This window comes from Oncorhynchus tshawytscha, linkage group LG16 (genome assembly GCF_018296145.1).
Source record: "Oncorhynchus tshawytscha isolate Ot180627B linkage group LG16, Otsh_v2.0, whole genome shotgun sequence".
Taxonomy (NCBI): Eukaryota; Metazoa; Chordata; class Actinopteri; order Salmoniformes; family Salmonidae; genus Oncorhynchus; species Oncorhynchus tshawytscha.
The window spans coordinates 56,687,478-56,704,319 of NC_056444.1; the positions used below are offsets into that span (position 1 = coordinate 56,687,478).

The following is a 16,842-nucleotide window of genomic DNA, read 5'->3' on the forward strand; positions in this document are numbered from 1 at the left end:
CTTAGAAATGACCTTGTGTCATTGAGTTGATTAAAAATATCCATTTTGACATAATGTAATATTACATGGCAAATGGCGCCCTGCTCATAGCGCACTACCTTTGATCAGAGCCCTATGGGCCCCGGTCAAAAGGAATGCACTATATAGGGAATTGGATGCCATTTAGGACGTCTATGTGACATTGAGGTGTGTGTTGAGTAGAGTGGATTTCTGTGCCGTGTTCAGTGACCTTTGCCTTCTGTATGACCTCTGACCTAGCAAAGCCCTGACTGAGGCCACATCAATTAGAGCCTCCACTTACAGACACTACAGCCACTCTGTGTGTATGAATGTGCGTTCATGTGCATGTGTGTGTATGTGAGTATGCGTGTGTGTGTGTATGCACGTGTGTGTGTGTATGCGCGTGTGTGTGTGCGCGCGCGCGTGTGTGTGTGTGTTTGACTCTGCAGCAGGAGAGGTGGATTAACTAAGATTTAGAACACTGCTGAGCTAATGTCTCAGCCCTCTGAGCCACATCCACACCCAAACACTGACGCCGCACAGGGTCGTGTGTGGGAGGGAGTGTGTGTGTGTGTATGTGTGAGTGTGTGTCTGTGTTTATGTGTGTCTCACCTGAAGGGTGAATATAAGGCATTAATGACCCATGGAAACAGAAAATGGAGAGATAAAGAGATAGATGGGGGGCTGAGAGAGAGAGAGAGAGAGAGAGGGGTGGAGAGCGAGAGAGGTGGAGAGTGAGAGAGGTGGAGAGAGAGAGAGATAGAGAGAGAGGGTTTTGGTTTGGCCCACTGACTGTTTTTCTATCTTTGGCGGAGTTGGCACCTGAGCAGAGCTTATAGAGAGAGAAATGCAGACGGGCAGAGACAAGTAGTTTGCACACACACACGCACGCACGCACGCACGCACACACGCATGCACACACACACACACACACACACACACACACACACACACACACACACACACACACACACACACACACACACACACACACACACACACGTACACGCACACTTGCGTCATAAGGCACAATCATACAGGCACTAATAAACTAAGACAATCATGCAAATACCACATTGTGCATTGGTATAAACAAGTGTGCTTGCATGCCAGCCCGCACACACACCTTAGGTTCCCTGGGTGGGTGGATTAGTTGGAACTTGGCAGAGCTATTGGCAGAGTTATCCTCCCCCTTCCCCCTCCTTCTCCCCCCGCCTGGGGTCAGGCTCAGGTTTCAATGAGGAGATGGTAAAAATAATGCCTTCCTCATCACCTTCCCCCTCAAACGCCAACCACCTCCACCCTCCCTCCCCTCTCTCCCAAACCTCCACCCTCCTTTACCTCCTCCTCTTTTTCTCTACTCCCAGTATCATAGAGAGAGAGAGAGAGAGAGAGAGAGAGAGAGAGAGAGAGAGAGTGAGAGAGAGAGAGAGAGAGAGCGAGAGAGAGAGAGAGAGAGAGAGAGAGAGAAGAGAGAGAGAGAGAGAGAGTTAAAACACTGTATATATATATAATGTGACATTTGTAATGTCTTTATTGTTTTGAAACTTCTGTATGTGTAATGTTTACTGTTAATTTTTATTGTTTATTTCATTTTATATATTCACTTTATATATTATCTACCTCACTTGCTTTGGCAATGTTAACACATGTTTCCCATGCCAATAAAGCCCTTGAATTGAATTGAATTGAATTGAGAGAGAGAGAGCGAGAGAGAGAGAGAAAAGAGAGAGGTGGGGAAGGAGGTGGAGGGGGGAAGAGAGAGATGGGGGAGAGAGGAAAGAGAGGAGAGAAAAGAAGCGATAGAGACAGGATAGCACACATCACACCCGCTTTTTACACCCAAAGTACAGCGATATCACACCACAAGCACACACACACACACGCACATACATACATTTATACTCAAGAAACAACTATGTATTTATATAAGATCAGAGTGACTTCTACATTACCCCTCACCAACTCATTATACAGCACACTGTCACAGATTATTGTGAAATAGTCTAGTCGAAAATTGTGACAGGCACACACATTTTTTTTTGGTTAGCTAGGTGGCTAGGCTATGGGTTAAGGATAGGGCTAGGGCTAGGGGTTAGGATTAGCTATCATGCTAGCTAAGTACTTAAAGGGTTAAGTAACCTACTGCCTTCGTCTGTGATTGAAATGCACTGTATGCAAAATCATGTGGTGGACACACGTAATTTTTCTTTTCGTGTGTCTGTCACAAATTTTTGCGTTAGTTATTCGTGTCTATTTCCAAATAATTTGTGATAGTGGGTTGCATTATACTGTTGAGTACATAGTAAGCCTTTTTGATATATATTTGGTGAATGTCTGACCCATTGTTTGTTGATGGACTATAATTATTTATGAAGAGTCTTTGTTTTGAAGAGAGATAACTTTGGATTGAGCACCTTGTTTTGGTATTTTCTTTATTTCAGGGTGAGATAATGGTGAGTTTTTAGTTCATGGTGATGAGTTTTTAGTTCATGGTGAGATAATGGTGAGTTTTTAGTTCATGGTGAGATAGTTGTGAGTTTTTAGTTCATGGTGAGATAGTTGTGAGTTTTTAGTTCATGGTGAGATAGTTGTGAGTTTTTAGTTCATGGTGAGATAGTTGTGAGTTTTTAGTTCATGGTGAGATAGTGGTGAGTTTTAGTTCATAGTGAGATAGTTGTGAGTTTTTAGTTCATGGTGGTGAGTTTTTAGTTCATGGTGAGATAATGGTGAGTTTTTAGTTCATGGTGAGATAGTTGTGAGTTTTTAGTTCATGGTGAGATAGTTGTGAGTTTTTAGTTCATGGTGAGATAGTTGTGAGTTTTTAGTTCATGGTGGTGAGTTTGTAGTTCATGGTGAGATAGTTGTGAGTTTTTAGTTCACAGTGAGATAGTTGTGAGTTTTTAGTTCATAGTGAGATAGTTGTGAGTTTTTAGTTCATAGTGAGATAGTGGTGAGTTTTTAGTTCATAGTGAGATAGTTGTGAGTTTGTAGTTCATGGTGAGATAGTTGTGAGTTTTTAGTTCATAGTGAGATAGTTGTGAGTTTTTAGTTCATGGTGAGATATTGTGAGTTTTAGTTCATAGTGAGATAGTGGTGAGTTTTTAGTTCATAGTGAGATAGTTGTGAGTTTGTAGTTCATGGTGAGATAGTTGTGAGTTTTTAGTTCATGGTGAGATAGTTGTGAGTTTTTAGTTCATAGTGAGATAGTTGTGAGTTTTTAGTTCATAGTGAGATAGTTGTGAGTTTTTAGTTCATAGTGAGATAGTTGTGAGTTTTTAGTTCATGGTGAGATATTGTGAGTTTTTAGTTCATAGTGAGATAGTGGTGAGTTTTTAGTTCATAGTGAGATAGTTGTGAGTTTGTAGTTCATGGTGAGATAGTTGTGAGTTTTTAGTTCATGGTGAGATAGTTGTGAGTTTTTAGTTCATAGTGAGATAGTTGTGAGTTTTTAGTTCATAGTGAGATAGTTGTGAGTTTTTAGTTCATAGTGAGATAGTTGTGAGTTTGTAGTTCATGGTGAGATAGTTGTGAGTTTTTAGTTCATAGTGAGATAGTTGTGAGTTTTTAGTTCATGGTGAGATAGTTGTGAGTTTTTAGTTCATGGTGAGATAGTGGTGAGTTTTTAGTTCATAGTGAGATAGTTGTGAGTTTTTAGTTCATGGTGAGATAGTTGTGAGTTTTTAGTTCATAGTGAGATAGTGGTGAGTTTTTAGTTCATAGTGAGATAGTTGTGAGTTTGTAGTTCATGGTGAGATAGTTGTGAGTTTTTAGTTCATGGTGAGATAGTGGTGAGTTTTTAGTTCATAGTGAGATAGTTGTGAGTTTTTAGTTCATGGTGAGATAGTTGTGAGTTTTTAGTTCATGGTGAGATAGTGGTGAGTTTTTAGTTCATAGTGAGATAGTTGTGAGTTTTTAGTTCATGGTGAGATAGTTGTGAGTTTTTAGTTCATGGTGAGATAGTTGTGAGTTTTTAGTTCATAGTGAGATAGTTGTGAGTTTGTAGTTCATGGTGAGATAGTTGTGAGTTTTTAGTTCATGGTGAGATAGTTGTGAGTTTTTAGTTCATAGTGAGATAGTTGTGAGTTTTTAGTTCATAGTGAGATAGTTGTGAGTTTTTAGTTCATAGTGAGATAGTTGTGAGTTTTTAGTTCATGGTGAGATATTGTGAGTTTTTAGTTCATAGTGAGATAGTGGTGAGTTTTTAGTTCATAGTGAGATAGTTGTGAGTTTGTAGTTCATGGTGAGATAGTTGTGAGTTTTTAGTTCATGGTGAGATAGTTGTGAGTTTTTAGTTCATAGTGAGATAGTTGTGAGTTTTTAGTTCATAGTGAGATAGTTGTGAGTTTTTAGTTCATAGTGAGATAGTTGTGAGTTTGTAGTTCATGGTGAGATAGTTGTGAGTTTTTAGTTCATGGTGAGATAGTGGTGAGTTTTTAGTTCATGGTGAGATAGTTGTGAGTTTTTAGTTCATGGTGGTGAGTTTGTAGTTCATGGTGAGATAGTTGTGAGTTTTTAGTTCACAGTGAGATAGTTGTGAGTTTTTAGTTCATAGTGAGATAGTTGTGAGTTTTTAGTTCATAGTGAGATAGTTGTGAGTTTGTAGTTCATGGTGAGATAGTTGTGAGTTTTTAGTTCATGGTGAGATAGTGGTGAGTTTTTAGTTCATAGTGAGATAGTTGTGAGTTTTTAGTTCATGGTGAGATAGTTGTGAGTTTTTAGTTCATAGTGAGATAGTTGTGAGTTTTTAGTTCATGGTGAGATAGTTGTGAGTTTTTAGTTCATGGTGAGATAGTGGTGAGTTTTTAGTTCATGGTGAGATAGTTGTGAGTTTTTAGTTCATAGTGAGATAGTTGTGAGTTTGTAGTTCATGGTGAGATAGTGGTGAGTTTTTAGTTCATAGTGAGATAGTTGTGAGTTTGTAGTTCATGGTGAGATAGTTGTGAGTTTTTAGTTCATGGTGAGATAGTGGTGAGTTTTTAGTTCATAGTGAGATAGTTGTGAGTTTTTAGTTCATGGTGAGATAGTTGTGAGTTTTTAGTTCATGGTGAGATAGTGGTGAGTTTTTAGTTCATAGTGAGATAGTTGTGAGTTTTTAGTTCATGGTGAGATAGTTGTGAGTTTTTAGTTCATGGTGAGATAGTTGTGAGTTTTTAGTTCATAGTGAGATAGTTGTGAGTTTGTAGTTCATGGTGAGATAGTTGTGAGTTTTTAGTTCATGGTGAGATAGTGGTGAGTTTTTAGTTCATAGTGAGATAGTTGTGAGTTTTTATTTCAGGGTGAGATAGTGGTGAGTTTTTAGTTCATAGTGAGATAGTTGTGAGTTTTTAGTTCATAGTGAGATAGTTGTGAGTTTTTAGTTCATGGTGAGATAGTTGTGAGTTTTTAGTTCATGGTGGTGAGTTTTTAGTTCATGGTGAGATAGTTGTGAGTTTTTAGTTCATGGTGAGATAGTTGTGAGTTTTTAGTTCATGGTAAGATAGTGGTGAGTTTTTAGTTCATGGTGAGATAGTTGTGAGTTTTTAGTTCATAGTGAGATAGTTGTGAGTTTTTAGTTCATAGTGAGATAGTTGTGAGTTTTTAGTTCATGGTGAGATAGTTGTGAGTTTTTAGTTCATGGTGAGATAGTTGTGAGTTTTTAGTTCATGGTAAGATAGTGGTGAGTTTTTAGTTCATGGTGAGATAGTGGTGAGTTTTTAGTTCATGGTAAGATAGCGGTGAATTTTTTGTTCATGGTAAGATAGCGGTGAATTTTTAGTTCATGGTGAGATAGTGGTGAGTTTTTAGTTCATGGTGAGATAGTGGTGAGTTTTTAGTTCATAGTGAGGTAGTGGTGAGGTAGCCTTTTACACTCGCAGACCCTGTCATCCCGTATACAGTTTGAAAATGGCAGATTTGGTCGCTGATAAGCTCCTAAATTGTAACTCAGTGGCTGTACAGTAACATACTATATATGAAGTCAGAGCTCAGGCTCTTCACTTTACAGCGCTGTATGGGATTCAACTGACAGCCATTTTAAAAGTGTGCACCACACGCAACAAAAAGATGCCCCCATCCCTCCCGCTAACTGGGCTACTTTAATGGTGTTCATTGAAATGAGTCGATGTGTTCTGAAAGATGAGACTTTGAGGATTACAATAAATACCACTTTGATGTCGTACAAGCAAACCACACACCCGTGAGTCCAAATGTGCACTTCACATTTCTATATTTGAAAACTCATTTGATTTACAGCATCAACATTTATGATCGCAATGTTTGTCGTACAGTTACAAGGAATGACGTGTCATACCCTGGGTTGTCCTGAACAGAATGAGCCAATGTTTGTCGTACAGTTACAAGGAATGACGTGTCATACCCTGGGTTGTCCTGAACAGAATGAGCCAATGTTTGTCGTACAGTTACAAGGAATGACGTGTCATACCCTGGGTTGTCCTGAACAGAATGAGCCAATGTTTGTCGTACAGTTACAAGGAATGACGTGTCATACCCTGGGTTGTCCTGAACAGAATGAGCCAATGTTTGTCGTACAGTTACAAGGAATGACGTGTCATACCCTGGGTTGTCCTGAACAGAATGAGCCAATGTTTGTCGTACAGTTACAAGGAATGACGTGTCATACCCTGGGTTGTCCTGAACAGAATGAGCCAATGTTTGTCGCATTGTGGAAAAAATGAGCAGCAGAACATGCACTTGATGCACTTGATGCACTTGATGCACTTGATGCACTTGATGCACTCATGATACCAGTGGTGGAAAAGTACACCATTTTCATACTCGAGTAAAAGTAAAGGTACCTTAATAGAAAATGACTCAAGTAAAAGTGAAAGTCACCCAGTAAAATATTAATTGAGTAAAAGTTTTTGGTTTTAAATATACTTATGTATCAAAAGTAAAAGCACCATTTTCTTTTTTTTCACGACTAGCCAGAGACACATTCCAACACTCCAACATAATTTAGAAACGAAGTATGTGTGTTTAGTGAGTCTACTAGATCAGAGGCAGTAGGGATAACCAGGGATGTTCTCTTCATAAGTACAGTTGAAGTCGGAAGTTTACATACTCCTTAGCCAAATAAACTCAGTTTTCACCATTTCTGACATTTAATCCTAGTAAAAACTGTCTTAGATCAGTTAGGATCACCACTTTATTTTAATAATGTGAAATGTCAGAATAATAGTAAAGAGAATGATTTATTTCAGCTTTTATTTCTTTCATCACGTTCCCAGTGGGTCAGAAGTTTACATACACTCAATTAGTATTTGGTAGCATTGCCTTTAAATTGTTTAACTTGGGTCAAATGTTTTGGGTAGCCTTCCACAAGCTTCCCATAATAAGTTGGGTGAATTTTGGCCCATTCCTCCTGACAGAGCTGGTGTAACTGAGTCAGGTTTGTAGACCTCCTTGCTCGCACATGCTTATTTCAGTTCTGCCCACACATTTTCTAAAGGATTGAGGTCAGGGCTTTGTGATGGCCACTCCAATACCTTGAATTTGTTGTCCTGAAGCCATTTTGCCACAACTTTGGAAGTATGCTTGGGGTCATTGTCCATTTAGAAGACCCATTTACTACCACGCTTTAACTTCCATACTGATGTCTTGAGATGTTGTTTCAATCAAATCAAATTTCAAAACAAATGTATTTATATAGCCCTTCTTACATCAGCTGATACATCAAAGTGCTGTACAGAAACCCAGCTTAAATCCCCAAATAGCAAGCAATGCAGGTGTAGAAGCACATATTTTGATGCCATCTATTTTGTGAAGTGCACCAGTCCCTCCTACGGCAAAGCATCCCCACAACATGATGCTGCCAACCCCGTGCTTCACGGTTGGGATGTTGTTCTTCGGCTTACAAGTCTCCCCCTTTTTCCTACAAACATAACAAACAGTTATATTTTTGTTTCATCAGACCAGAGGACATTTCTCCAAAAAGTACGATCTTTGTCCCCATGTGCAGTTGCAAATCGTAGTCTGGCTTTTTTATGGCAGTTTTGGAGCAGTGACTTCTTCCTTGCTGAGTGGCCTTTCAGGTTATGTTGATATAGGACTCATTTTACTGTGGATATAGATACTTTTGTACCCGTTTCCTCCAGCATCTCCACAAGGTCCTCTGCTGTTGTTCTGGGATTGATTTGCACATTTCGCACCAAAGTACGTTCATTTCTAGGAGACAGAATGCGTCTCCTTCCTGAGCGGATGATGGTGCGTGGTCCCATGGTGTTTATACTTACGTACTATTGTTTGTACAGATGAACGTGGTGCCTTCAGGCGTTTGAAAATTGCTCCCAAGGATGAACCAGACTTGTGGAGGTCTACATTTTTTTTCTGAGGTCTTGGCTGATTTCTTTTGATTTTCCCATGATGTCAAGCAAAGAGGCACTGAGATTAAAGGTAGGCCTTGAAATACATCCACAGATACACCTCCAATTGACTCAAATTATATCAATTAGCCTATCAGAAGCTTCTAAAGCTATGACATCATTTTCTGGAATTTTAAAGACACAGTCAACTTAGTGTATGTAAACTTTTGACCCACTGGAATTGTGATACAGTCTTTTAACAATTGTAGGAATAATTACTTGTGTCATGCAGATGACTTGCCAAAACTATAGTTTGTTATCGAGAAATTTGTGGAGTGGTTGAAAAATGAGTTTTAATGACTCCAACCTAAGTGTACGTAAACTTCCGACTTCAACTGTATGTGAATTCAACCGTTTTCCTGTCCTGCTAGGCATTCAAAATGTAACGAGTACTTTTGCGTGTCAGGGTGTCAGATACCCCCCAAAAACTACTGAAGTAGTACTTTAAACTATTTTTACTTTGAAACTTTACACCACTACATGACTCCATTTTATGTGCTCCAAAATTACAATCTGTTTGTCTGAAGTGTCTTGTGAAGTTATAACTTAACTTGTCAGGTGGGCAATTTGAATACACTTTCAAATGATGCCCACATGACCCAGATTGTGATATATAATGGAAAGTTTGGTGATTTTGTAAACAACAGTAATTGTGTGATGTGAGGACGCAGGGCTGTGTTCCAAACAAAAAACTACATTCAAATGAAACTTTATTTGTCACGTGGCGAATACAACAAGTGTAGACCTTACCTTGAAATGCCTACTTACAAGCCCTTAACCAACAGTGCAGTTCAAGAAGAGTTAAGAAAATATTTACCAAATAAACTAAAGTAAAAAAAAAAATAATAATAAAAAGTAACAATAACTTAACAATAACGAGGTTATATACAAGGGGTGTTGGTACCGAGTCAGTGTGCGGGGATATGGTTAGTTGAGGTCATTTGTACATGTAGGTAGTGGTGAAGTGACTATGCATAGATAATAAAAAGCGAGTAGCAGCAGTGTACAAAAAATACAATAAATCTTTTTTGTATCCCGAGTATTTTCACATTTTATTGTAAACAAATGCGGCGTAAAGTAGAGTAAATAAAAAATGCACATAAATTCAACAGTTTTAATGTTTGGATTCAGTCTCATGTCAGGTGAAGTGTTTTGTCCTCACCTTTGGTCTGATAATTTCCCCATAATCTCCAAACGGTTCCCTTTCAATTGCTACCATGGTTATGCATATACTTTCTATATTTATTTTGTTAGAAACATTTCAATTTGACCCTATCCATATAGGCCAATTTCCATGAGTGTAAAGGGTTAATGGTAAGATAGTTGTGAGCCAGTGGTGAGTTAGTGGTGAGGTAATGATGAGGTAATGTTGAGCGAATGAGATAGTGGTGACTCAGTAGTGTGACAGTGGCGAGTTAGTGGCAAGGTAATGAGATTGTGTTGAGTTACTGTTTCGAATCCCTGAGCCGACTAGTTGAAAAATCTGTTGATTTTGACCGAGGCACTTAACCCTAGTTGCTCTGGATAATAATGTCTGCTAAATTACTCAAATGTAGACGGTAAAGCTAACTCTCTTCCTGACCCCCCTACAGAGAAATCCCACACCCCTGTGCTGGAGGGGGGCGGCCACAGTCACATGACCCCGGAGGAGCACTACAGGCGGATGATGTCAGCGCTGAGCGAGCAGGGCGAGGAGCAGCAGCAGCGCCTCTACCAGCTGGCCAACAACATGGGCCTGCCCAGCCATGGTAAGACTTGTGTGTGTTACCTACAGTATATACAGTAGTGCACTTCATTTGACCAAGACCCAGAGTGGGACATCCCAGAATAACTGTGTGTGTGTCTGGGGGTGGGAGGGGGGTGACATGCTGTCCGACTCAGAGTCTGGTCATCCTCTAAAACAGGGTTTGTTATATCAGCACTTCAGGATTCAGTCAGCGTACTAAACTGCACACCACACACACTTTATCTTGGCCTGACACACACCTAACCCTACTCGACCACTACCACTAGTAACCCCGGGTTATGGCCTTTCCCGTGTGGCGTCTGTCTGTGTGTGTGCCACCCCTCCCAGTGTAAATCTCCAGCATGGACACGGCTGACATTTCTATTTGGGGTGCCAGTCCACCCAATGTCACTCTGGGTGATTTGTGACCGACGCTGCGTTCCGTTGTAAACAATGCTCCCCACCAGCATGCACGGACGCCGCCGCTATCGATCCGCCGCTCACTCATTGGCTGCCAGCCAACCTTGTAAATCTCCATAGGAACCACGCATCTTTTTTCTTTCTTTTTGTTCTGAGGTTGAAATGGATAGAGGCACTAACTTATGGTACAATGAATTCACTGGGTTGGAACTGGAGAGATGGAAGAATCCTCATAAAGAAGAATAATCACCTCAAAAAAGAACAAAAAGTCACCTAATTGTATTTTTTATGTGACGGGGTGTAATTTTCATTTCACTGCCCCTTTAAACTTGCGGGACATCATTGGTTAACCTTCCCTCCATTTTTAAAACAATGTATCATTAACCTATTGACACGTCTCAACACAGGGGTGCATATGCTCAAGCCGGTGTGATTGGAATGCTTATTTTGGACGTCCAGTTTCGACTGACGCAACAGTCAGTGTTTGAGATGGCCACACTGTTTTTTCACAGAAACATTTTGCACAAACACAGTCCTTACAAAGTTATGTCCTAAATGTTACCCGTTTATTTATGAATGCAATGTTCAAACATTCACAGAAGTAGCGACAGCATAACACAATCATACAAACCGGAAAATGATTTACTTAACACAAGCGGTCATATTTAGCTAACTCTCGGCTGACAGTAACTATAATATGAATTGGCTATTAGCAACTACTATTTACAATTCATCACATCACGGGTGAGCTCACCATTGATCAAAATAATTGAGTAAAACACTTTCTAAAAATCGAAGGTAATCCAACGATGGGTAGTTTGTGCATACCGCCATGTTTGTTTTTTCGCGTCAACCAAAGATAAGAAGAGGAGACAAGATGAGTTTGGTCTGTTTGCAGATTGCATGTTGAAGGGGGTGTGTCGTCTACGATCATTCACTTCCCTTCATTCACTTCTGGAAGTTTACTCGAAAGATGAGTGAACCATCCCTTCACCTCATTTTGTAAATAACATCTTTGGTCTGACAGACGTTTACGTGACCTCCAAAATGCATTTTATAATGTCAACAAACATGGTGCCACACACATAGCTGGCAAATAGCTTAGCATTAGCTCATCATAATCAGTACAACCTTCAAAAAAAGTATTTTACACACATCATATGTATCCATTACAATCTACGCAAGAATCAGAATGCATGATTTGTTACCAGTACTTGAAAACATGTCTTCTCTTCGAAGAGAGAAGTTCTCTCGGCTCAGTAAAGCCTCAAACATGAATTGCCCGCAACAGTGAAATGGGCTACTTCTATGTGAATTAATGAGGAGCTGTTGTTAGAAAATAAAACTTGTTAAAAATCATTTGAAAGAGACAAGTTGAAACATAGCCTATAGATAATTAGCAGGCAGCGTGCCTTGGTTTGAGGGCAGCGCGGGTTAACTGTCCTGTTGCATAACAATCACATTTTGGAACAGAGTGCCTCACGTGCATAAAACAACTCATGCTGGAGCTACCATTAGAGATATTTGGAACTCACCTGTGAAAAGGTTAATTGCCGCCAGGTTTTACGACCCCCATCGCAGTAGCATAAATCTAACCAATTTCACATCCCAACCCCAATCATAGTTTGAGCTACTTTTATTTTAATTTGATTAGTAATGATATTTAATTGCTGGTTGCAAATCTAAGGGGTGAAGCCAATAAAGGCTTTAATTGCCTTCCCCTGCATCCGAGAAGAATTAAGGCTGATGTGTAGTGCATTCTGGGGGTTTAATGGCCCAAGGTGCAGTATTCTTCGTTTTTCCTTCCCTGTTTTAAAGGCGGACACTGTGGCGCAATGCAGACGTCTCGTGGGGATGCTTGCGCTCGCTCTCTCGCTCTCTCTCTCTCTCTCTCTCTCTTTCTTTCCTCCTCCTCCCTCTGAGTTTGAATCCTTTATTCTCTGCTCACACTCCCTTTTGTCTACAGTCAGACTTACTGAAGTCCTTCCAGGTGTAAAATAAATAAATAGAGAGGGAGAGAAAACAAGATTTTAAGGAGGGAGAGAATTGGGAGAGATGAGTGAAAGAGGTAGACTTGCCTTTCCTTAGCGCAAGACAAGTAAAAGACACAGGGTGAATGTTGAGGATTCATTAATGATGTGTTTGCCTTTTGGCAGTAATAACCAGGAAATTATATACATATATGTGTGCCATTTAAAAAAAACACACACACACACACACACACACACACACACACACACACACACACACACACACACACACACACACACACACACACACACACACACACACACACACACACACACAAGCCTCTTACCCCCAAGTTAGGCAGAGAAAACAGATTTTTCTGAGTTGCCAAGTTTATGACCCTACAGCACCTATATCAGTCCATCCCTCCTCTTCTATTTCACTCTGTTATATTAAACTATTCCACCTCTCTCCCCTCCCCCAAGCTCTTTTAATTAAGCAACTAATTGGTTTTCCCTGAGTATAGTCATATTTTTTTGTTAAAAAAAACCCAAAACTCTCACTTCGTCGCACAGGGGAGCACGCATCCCGACACTGTACCACCCCTCCCCCTTCCTTTCCTCTTTCTGTCTCTCTCCTGTCCTCTGAGGGGATAGAGTGGAGGTGTGATGGAGGGATGGCCCTGTTTCTTCCTGGAGAGGTTGATCTGAATCGCTCCAGTGAGAGCCCCCTTGACATTAACCTGAGCTCCGGTCGGCCCCTGTAACCCTTCCTCCCTCCCTCCCTCCCTCCCTCCCTCCCTCCCTCCCTCCCTCCCTCCCTCCCTCCCTCCCTCCCTCCCTCCCTCCCTCCCTCCCTCCCTCCCTCCCTCCCTCCTTCTCCTGCCCCCCACCCCCTCTCTCACACACCTCCCTCTCCAAGCACACGGGTGCTTTTATATTCTCCCTTTCCCCCCCTCGCCCCCTTTTCTTTTTTTTCCTCTCTATGACTTTCTCTTTCGCCTTGGTCCCTGCAGACCATCCTTTCATGTATTTGAAGTGTAGGCCACTGAAAATGAAAGTGTGTGTGTGAAGGGGGCCAGATGGAGCCGTGTGTGTGTGTGTGTGTGTGTGTGTGTGTCCATTAGGTGTTGATTCGGGGGGCTCTCCTTGGACCTGACAGGGTGGAGAAGGGCAGTGGAAGTGGCCAGGGGGGCTCCACCTCCTCCTCTCTCTCTCTCTCTCTCTCTCTCACTCTCTCTCTCTCTCTCTCTCTCTCTCTCCCCCTCTCTCTCTCACTCTCTCTCTCTCTCTCTCTCTGTTATGATGAAAGGACAGAAGATAAAGGAAGGAAGATTTGGAGGAGAGAAAGTAGAAGGACGTAGACATGGAAGATGAAAGAGGGCCTCATGTTTTGTTTCTCCTGAACTTCTTTCTGTTTCTCTCCAAGTGGGGCTGCACTGTCTACCATCTAGTCGTTACTATCACATGGTTGGAACACATCTCCAAATGCCCATAGTCAACAGCCTTGGGGAACTCACTTCCTCTGGCTCTTGTTTTTCCATCACTGCATCTACTTGTTTATCCATTGGCATAAGAAGCAGAAAGACCCTGATTTGCATTCCAAATGGCACCCTCTACCTATATAGTGCTCTTCTTTTGACCAGGGCCCATATGTAGGGAATAGGGTGGCTGTTTCACAGGAATAACAGGAATAACTCTGCAGTCTCACATGGAGAACAGCTTAATGGATGGGATTTCTGCCTAATTTGTGAAAAGATGCAGGGAAACTGGGATGGGACAAAAGAGTGATAAGCAGGATGGGTCCAGAGTGGGACCTTCCACAATAACTGTGTGTGTGTGTTTGTGTGTGTGTGTGTCAGTGCATGTCTGTGGCTGTATGTGTCATTGAGTGAGTGTGTGTCTACCTTTCTGTTTATGTGTATGTCTGTCCATCTGTTTTCCCATCTCTCTCCCTCTCTCTCCATTTCTGTTCCATTTCTATACCCCATCCTACCCCTCCTCCCCTCTCCATTGTATAGTTTTGGTTGGCTGGTTCCCCCTTGGAGGGCATATCCCCAGGTGACCCTACTCTACCCTACATTAAAGAGAATAATGTAGCGAGAGAGAGAGAGAGAGAGAGAGAGAGAGAGAGAGAGAGAGAGAGAGAGAGAGAGAGAGAGAGAGAGAGAGAGAGAAATTGAGATTCTGCCCACTTTTATATCTGCCCATTGCCACAACAGAAAGAAAGAGAGGGGTGGGATTGGGAGATCTCCTGAATATGCAGGCTTTTGCTCCAGCCCTGCCTAGGGCAGGGATTCAATCCGATCAGTAGTAGATCGGCATCATAGCGAGTTTGACATTTAAAGGTAATTCCAGATTGAGCCGACATATAATAAGATAATTAGGTCAAATCAAATCACATTTTATTGGTCACATACACATGGTTAGCAGATGTTATTGCCAGTGTAGTGACATGCTTGTGCTTCTAGATCCGACAGAGCAGCAGTATCTAACAGGTAATATCTAACAATTCCACAACAAAACCTAATATCTAATAAATTCCACAACAAAACCTTATACACACAATCTAGTAAAGGAATGGGATAAGAATATATAAGTATAAAATATATGGATGAGCAGTGAGAGAGCAGCTAAGATGCAATAGATACTAAAGAATAGATATTGAAGGATACAGTATGCAGTATACACAATTGAGATGAGTAATGCGAGATATGTAAACATTATTAAAGTGTTCCATTTATTAAAGTGGCCAATGATATCAATTCTGTAGGTAGGCAGCCGTCTCTCTGTGCTAGTGATGGCTGTTTAACAATCTGATGACCTTGAGATGGAAGCTGTTGTTCAATCTCTCTGTCCCAGCTTTGATGCACCTGTACTGACCTCGCCTTCTGGATGGAAGCGGGGTGAACAGGTCGTGGCTCGGGTGGTTATTGTCCTTGATGATCTTTTTGGCCTTCCTGTGACATCGGGTGTTGTAGGTGTCCTGGAGGGCAGGTAGTTTGCCCCCGGTGATGCATTGTGCAGACCGCACCACCCTCTGGAGAGGCCTGCAGTTGTGAACGGTGTAGTTGCCGTACCAGGCGGTGATACTGTCCGACAGGATGCTCTGAATTGTGCACCTGTAAAAGTTAGCAAGGGTTTTCGGTGACAAGCAGCGTAGGTGGGTCCTATATGTAGTGTTTATTGTGAATAGTGGGGCGTCAGGTAGCCTAGTGGTTAGAGCGTTATACTTGGAACCAAAAGGTTGCAAGATCGAATCCCTGAGCTCACAAGGTAAAAATCTGTCGTTCTGCCCCTGAACCAGGCAGTTAACCTACTGTTCTTAGGCTGTCATTGAAAATAAGAATTTGTTCTTTAACTGACTTGCCTTTAGTTAAATAAAGGTTAAAAAATATATATGTATATACACTGCTCAAAAAAATAAAGGGAACACTTAAACAACACAATGTAACTCCAAGTCAATCACACTTCTGTGAAATCAAACTGTCCACTTAGGAAGCAACACTGATTGACAATAAATTTCACATGCTGTTGTGCAAATGGAATAGACAACAGGTGGAAATTATAGGCAATTAGCAAGACACCCCCAATAAAGGAGTGGTTCTGCAGGTGGTGACCACAGACCACTTCTCAGTTCCTATGCTTCCTGGCTGATGTTTTGGTCACTTTTGAATGCTGGCGGTGCTTTCACTCTAGTGGTAGCATGAGACGGAGTCTACAACCAACACAAGTGGCTCAGGTAGTGCAGCTCATCCAGGATGGAACATCAATGCGAGCTGTGGCAAGAAGGTTTGCTGTGTCAGTCAGCGTAGTGTCCAGAGCATGGAGGCGCTACCAGGAGACAGGCCAGTACATCAGGAGACGTGGAGGAGGCTGTAGGAGGGCAACAACCCAGCAGCAGGACCGCTACCTCCGCCTTTGTGCAAGGAGGATCGGGAGGAGCACTGCCAGAGCCCTGCAAAATGACCTCCAGCAGGCCACAAATGTGCATGTGTCTGCTCAAACGGTCAGAAACAGACTCCATGAGGGTGGTATGAGGGCCCGACGTCCACAGGTGGGGGTTGTGCTTACAGCCCAACACCATGCAGGATGTTTGGCATTTGCCAGAGAACACCAAGATTGGCAAATTTGCCACTGGCGCCCTGTGGTCTTCACAGGTGAAAGCAGGTTCACACTGAGCACATGTGACAGACGTGACAGTCTAGAGACGCCGTGGAGAACGTTCTGCTACCTGCAACATCCTCCAGCATGACCGGTTTGGCGGTGGGTCAGTCATGGTGGGGGGGTGGCATTTCTTTGGGAGGCCGCACAGCCCTCCATGTGCTTGCCAGAGGTAGCCTGACTGCCATTAGGTACCGAGATG

General features: G+C 41.9%; 1 protein-coding gene across 6 annotated transcripts in view; it reads left to right on the plus strand.

Moving 5' to 3' along the window:
* Positions 1-16,842, plus strand: part of LOC112215975 (sterile alpha motif domain-containing protein 11) — an 89,316-nt gene that overhangs the window by 53,463 nt on the left and 19,011 nt on the right. For all 6 annotated transcript variants that reach the window (XM_042299397.1, XM_042299396.1, XM_042299395.1 and 3 more), the window contains one exon: positions 9,956-10,111. In XM_042299397.1, coding sequence (XP_042155331.1) covers positions 9,956-10,111 — 156 coding nt within the window. The remainder of the gene's footprint in view (positions 1-9,955; positions 10,112-16,842) is intronic.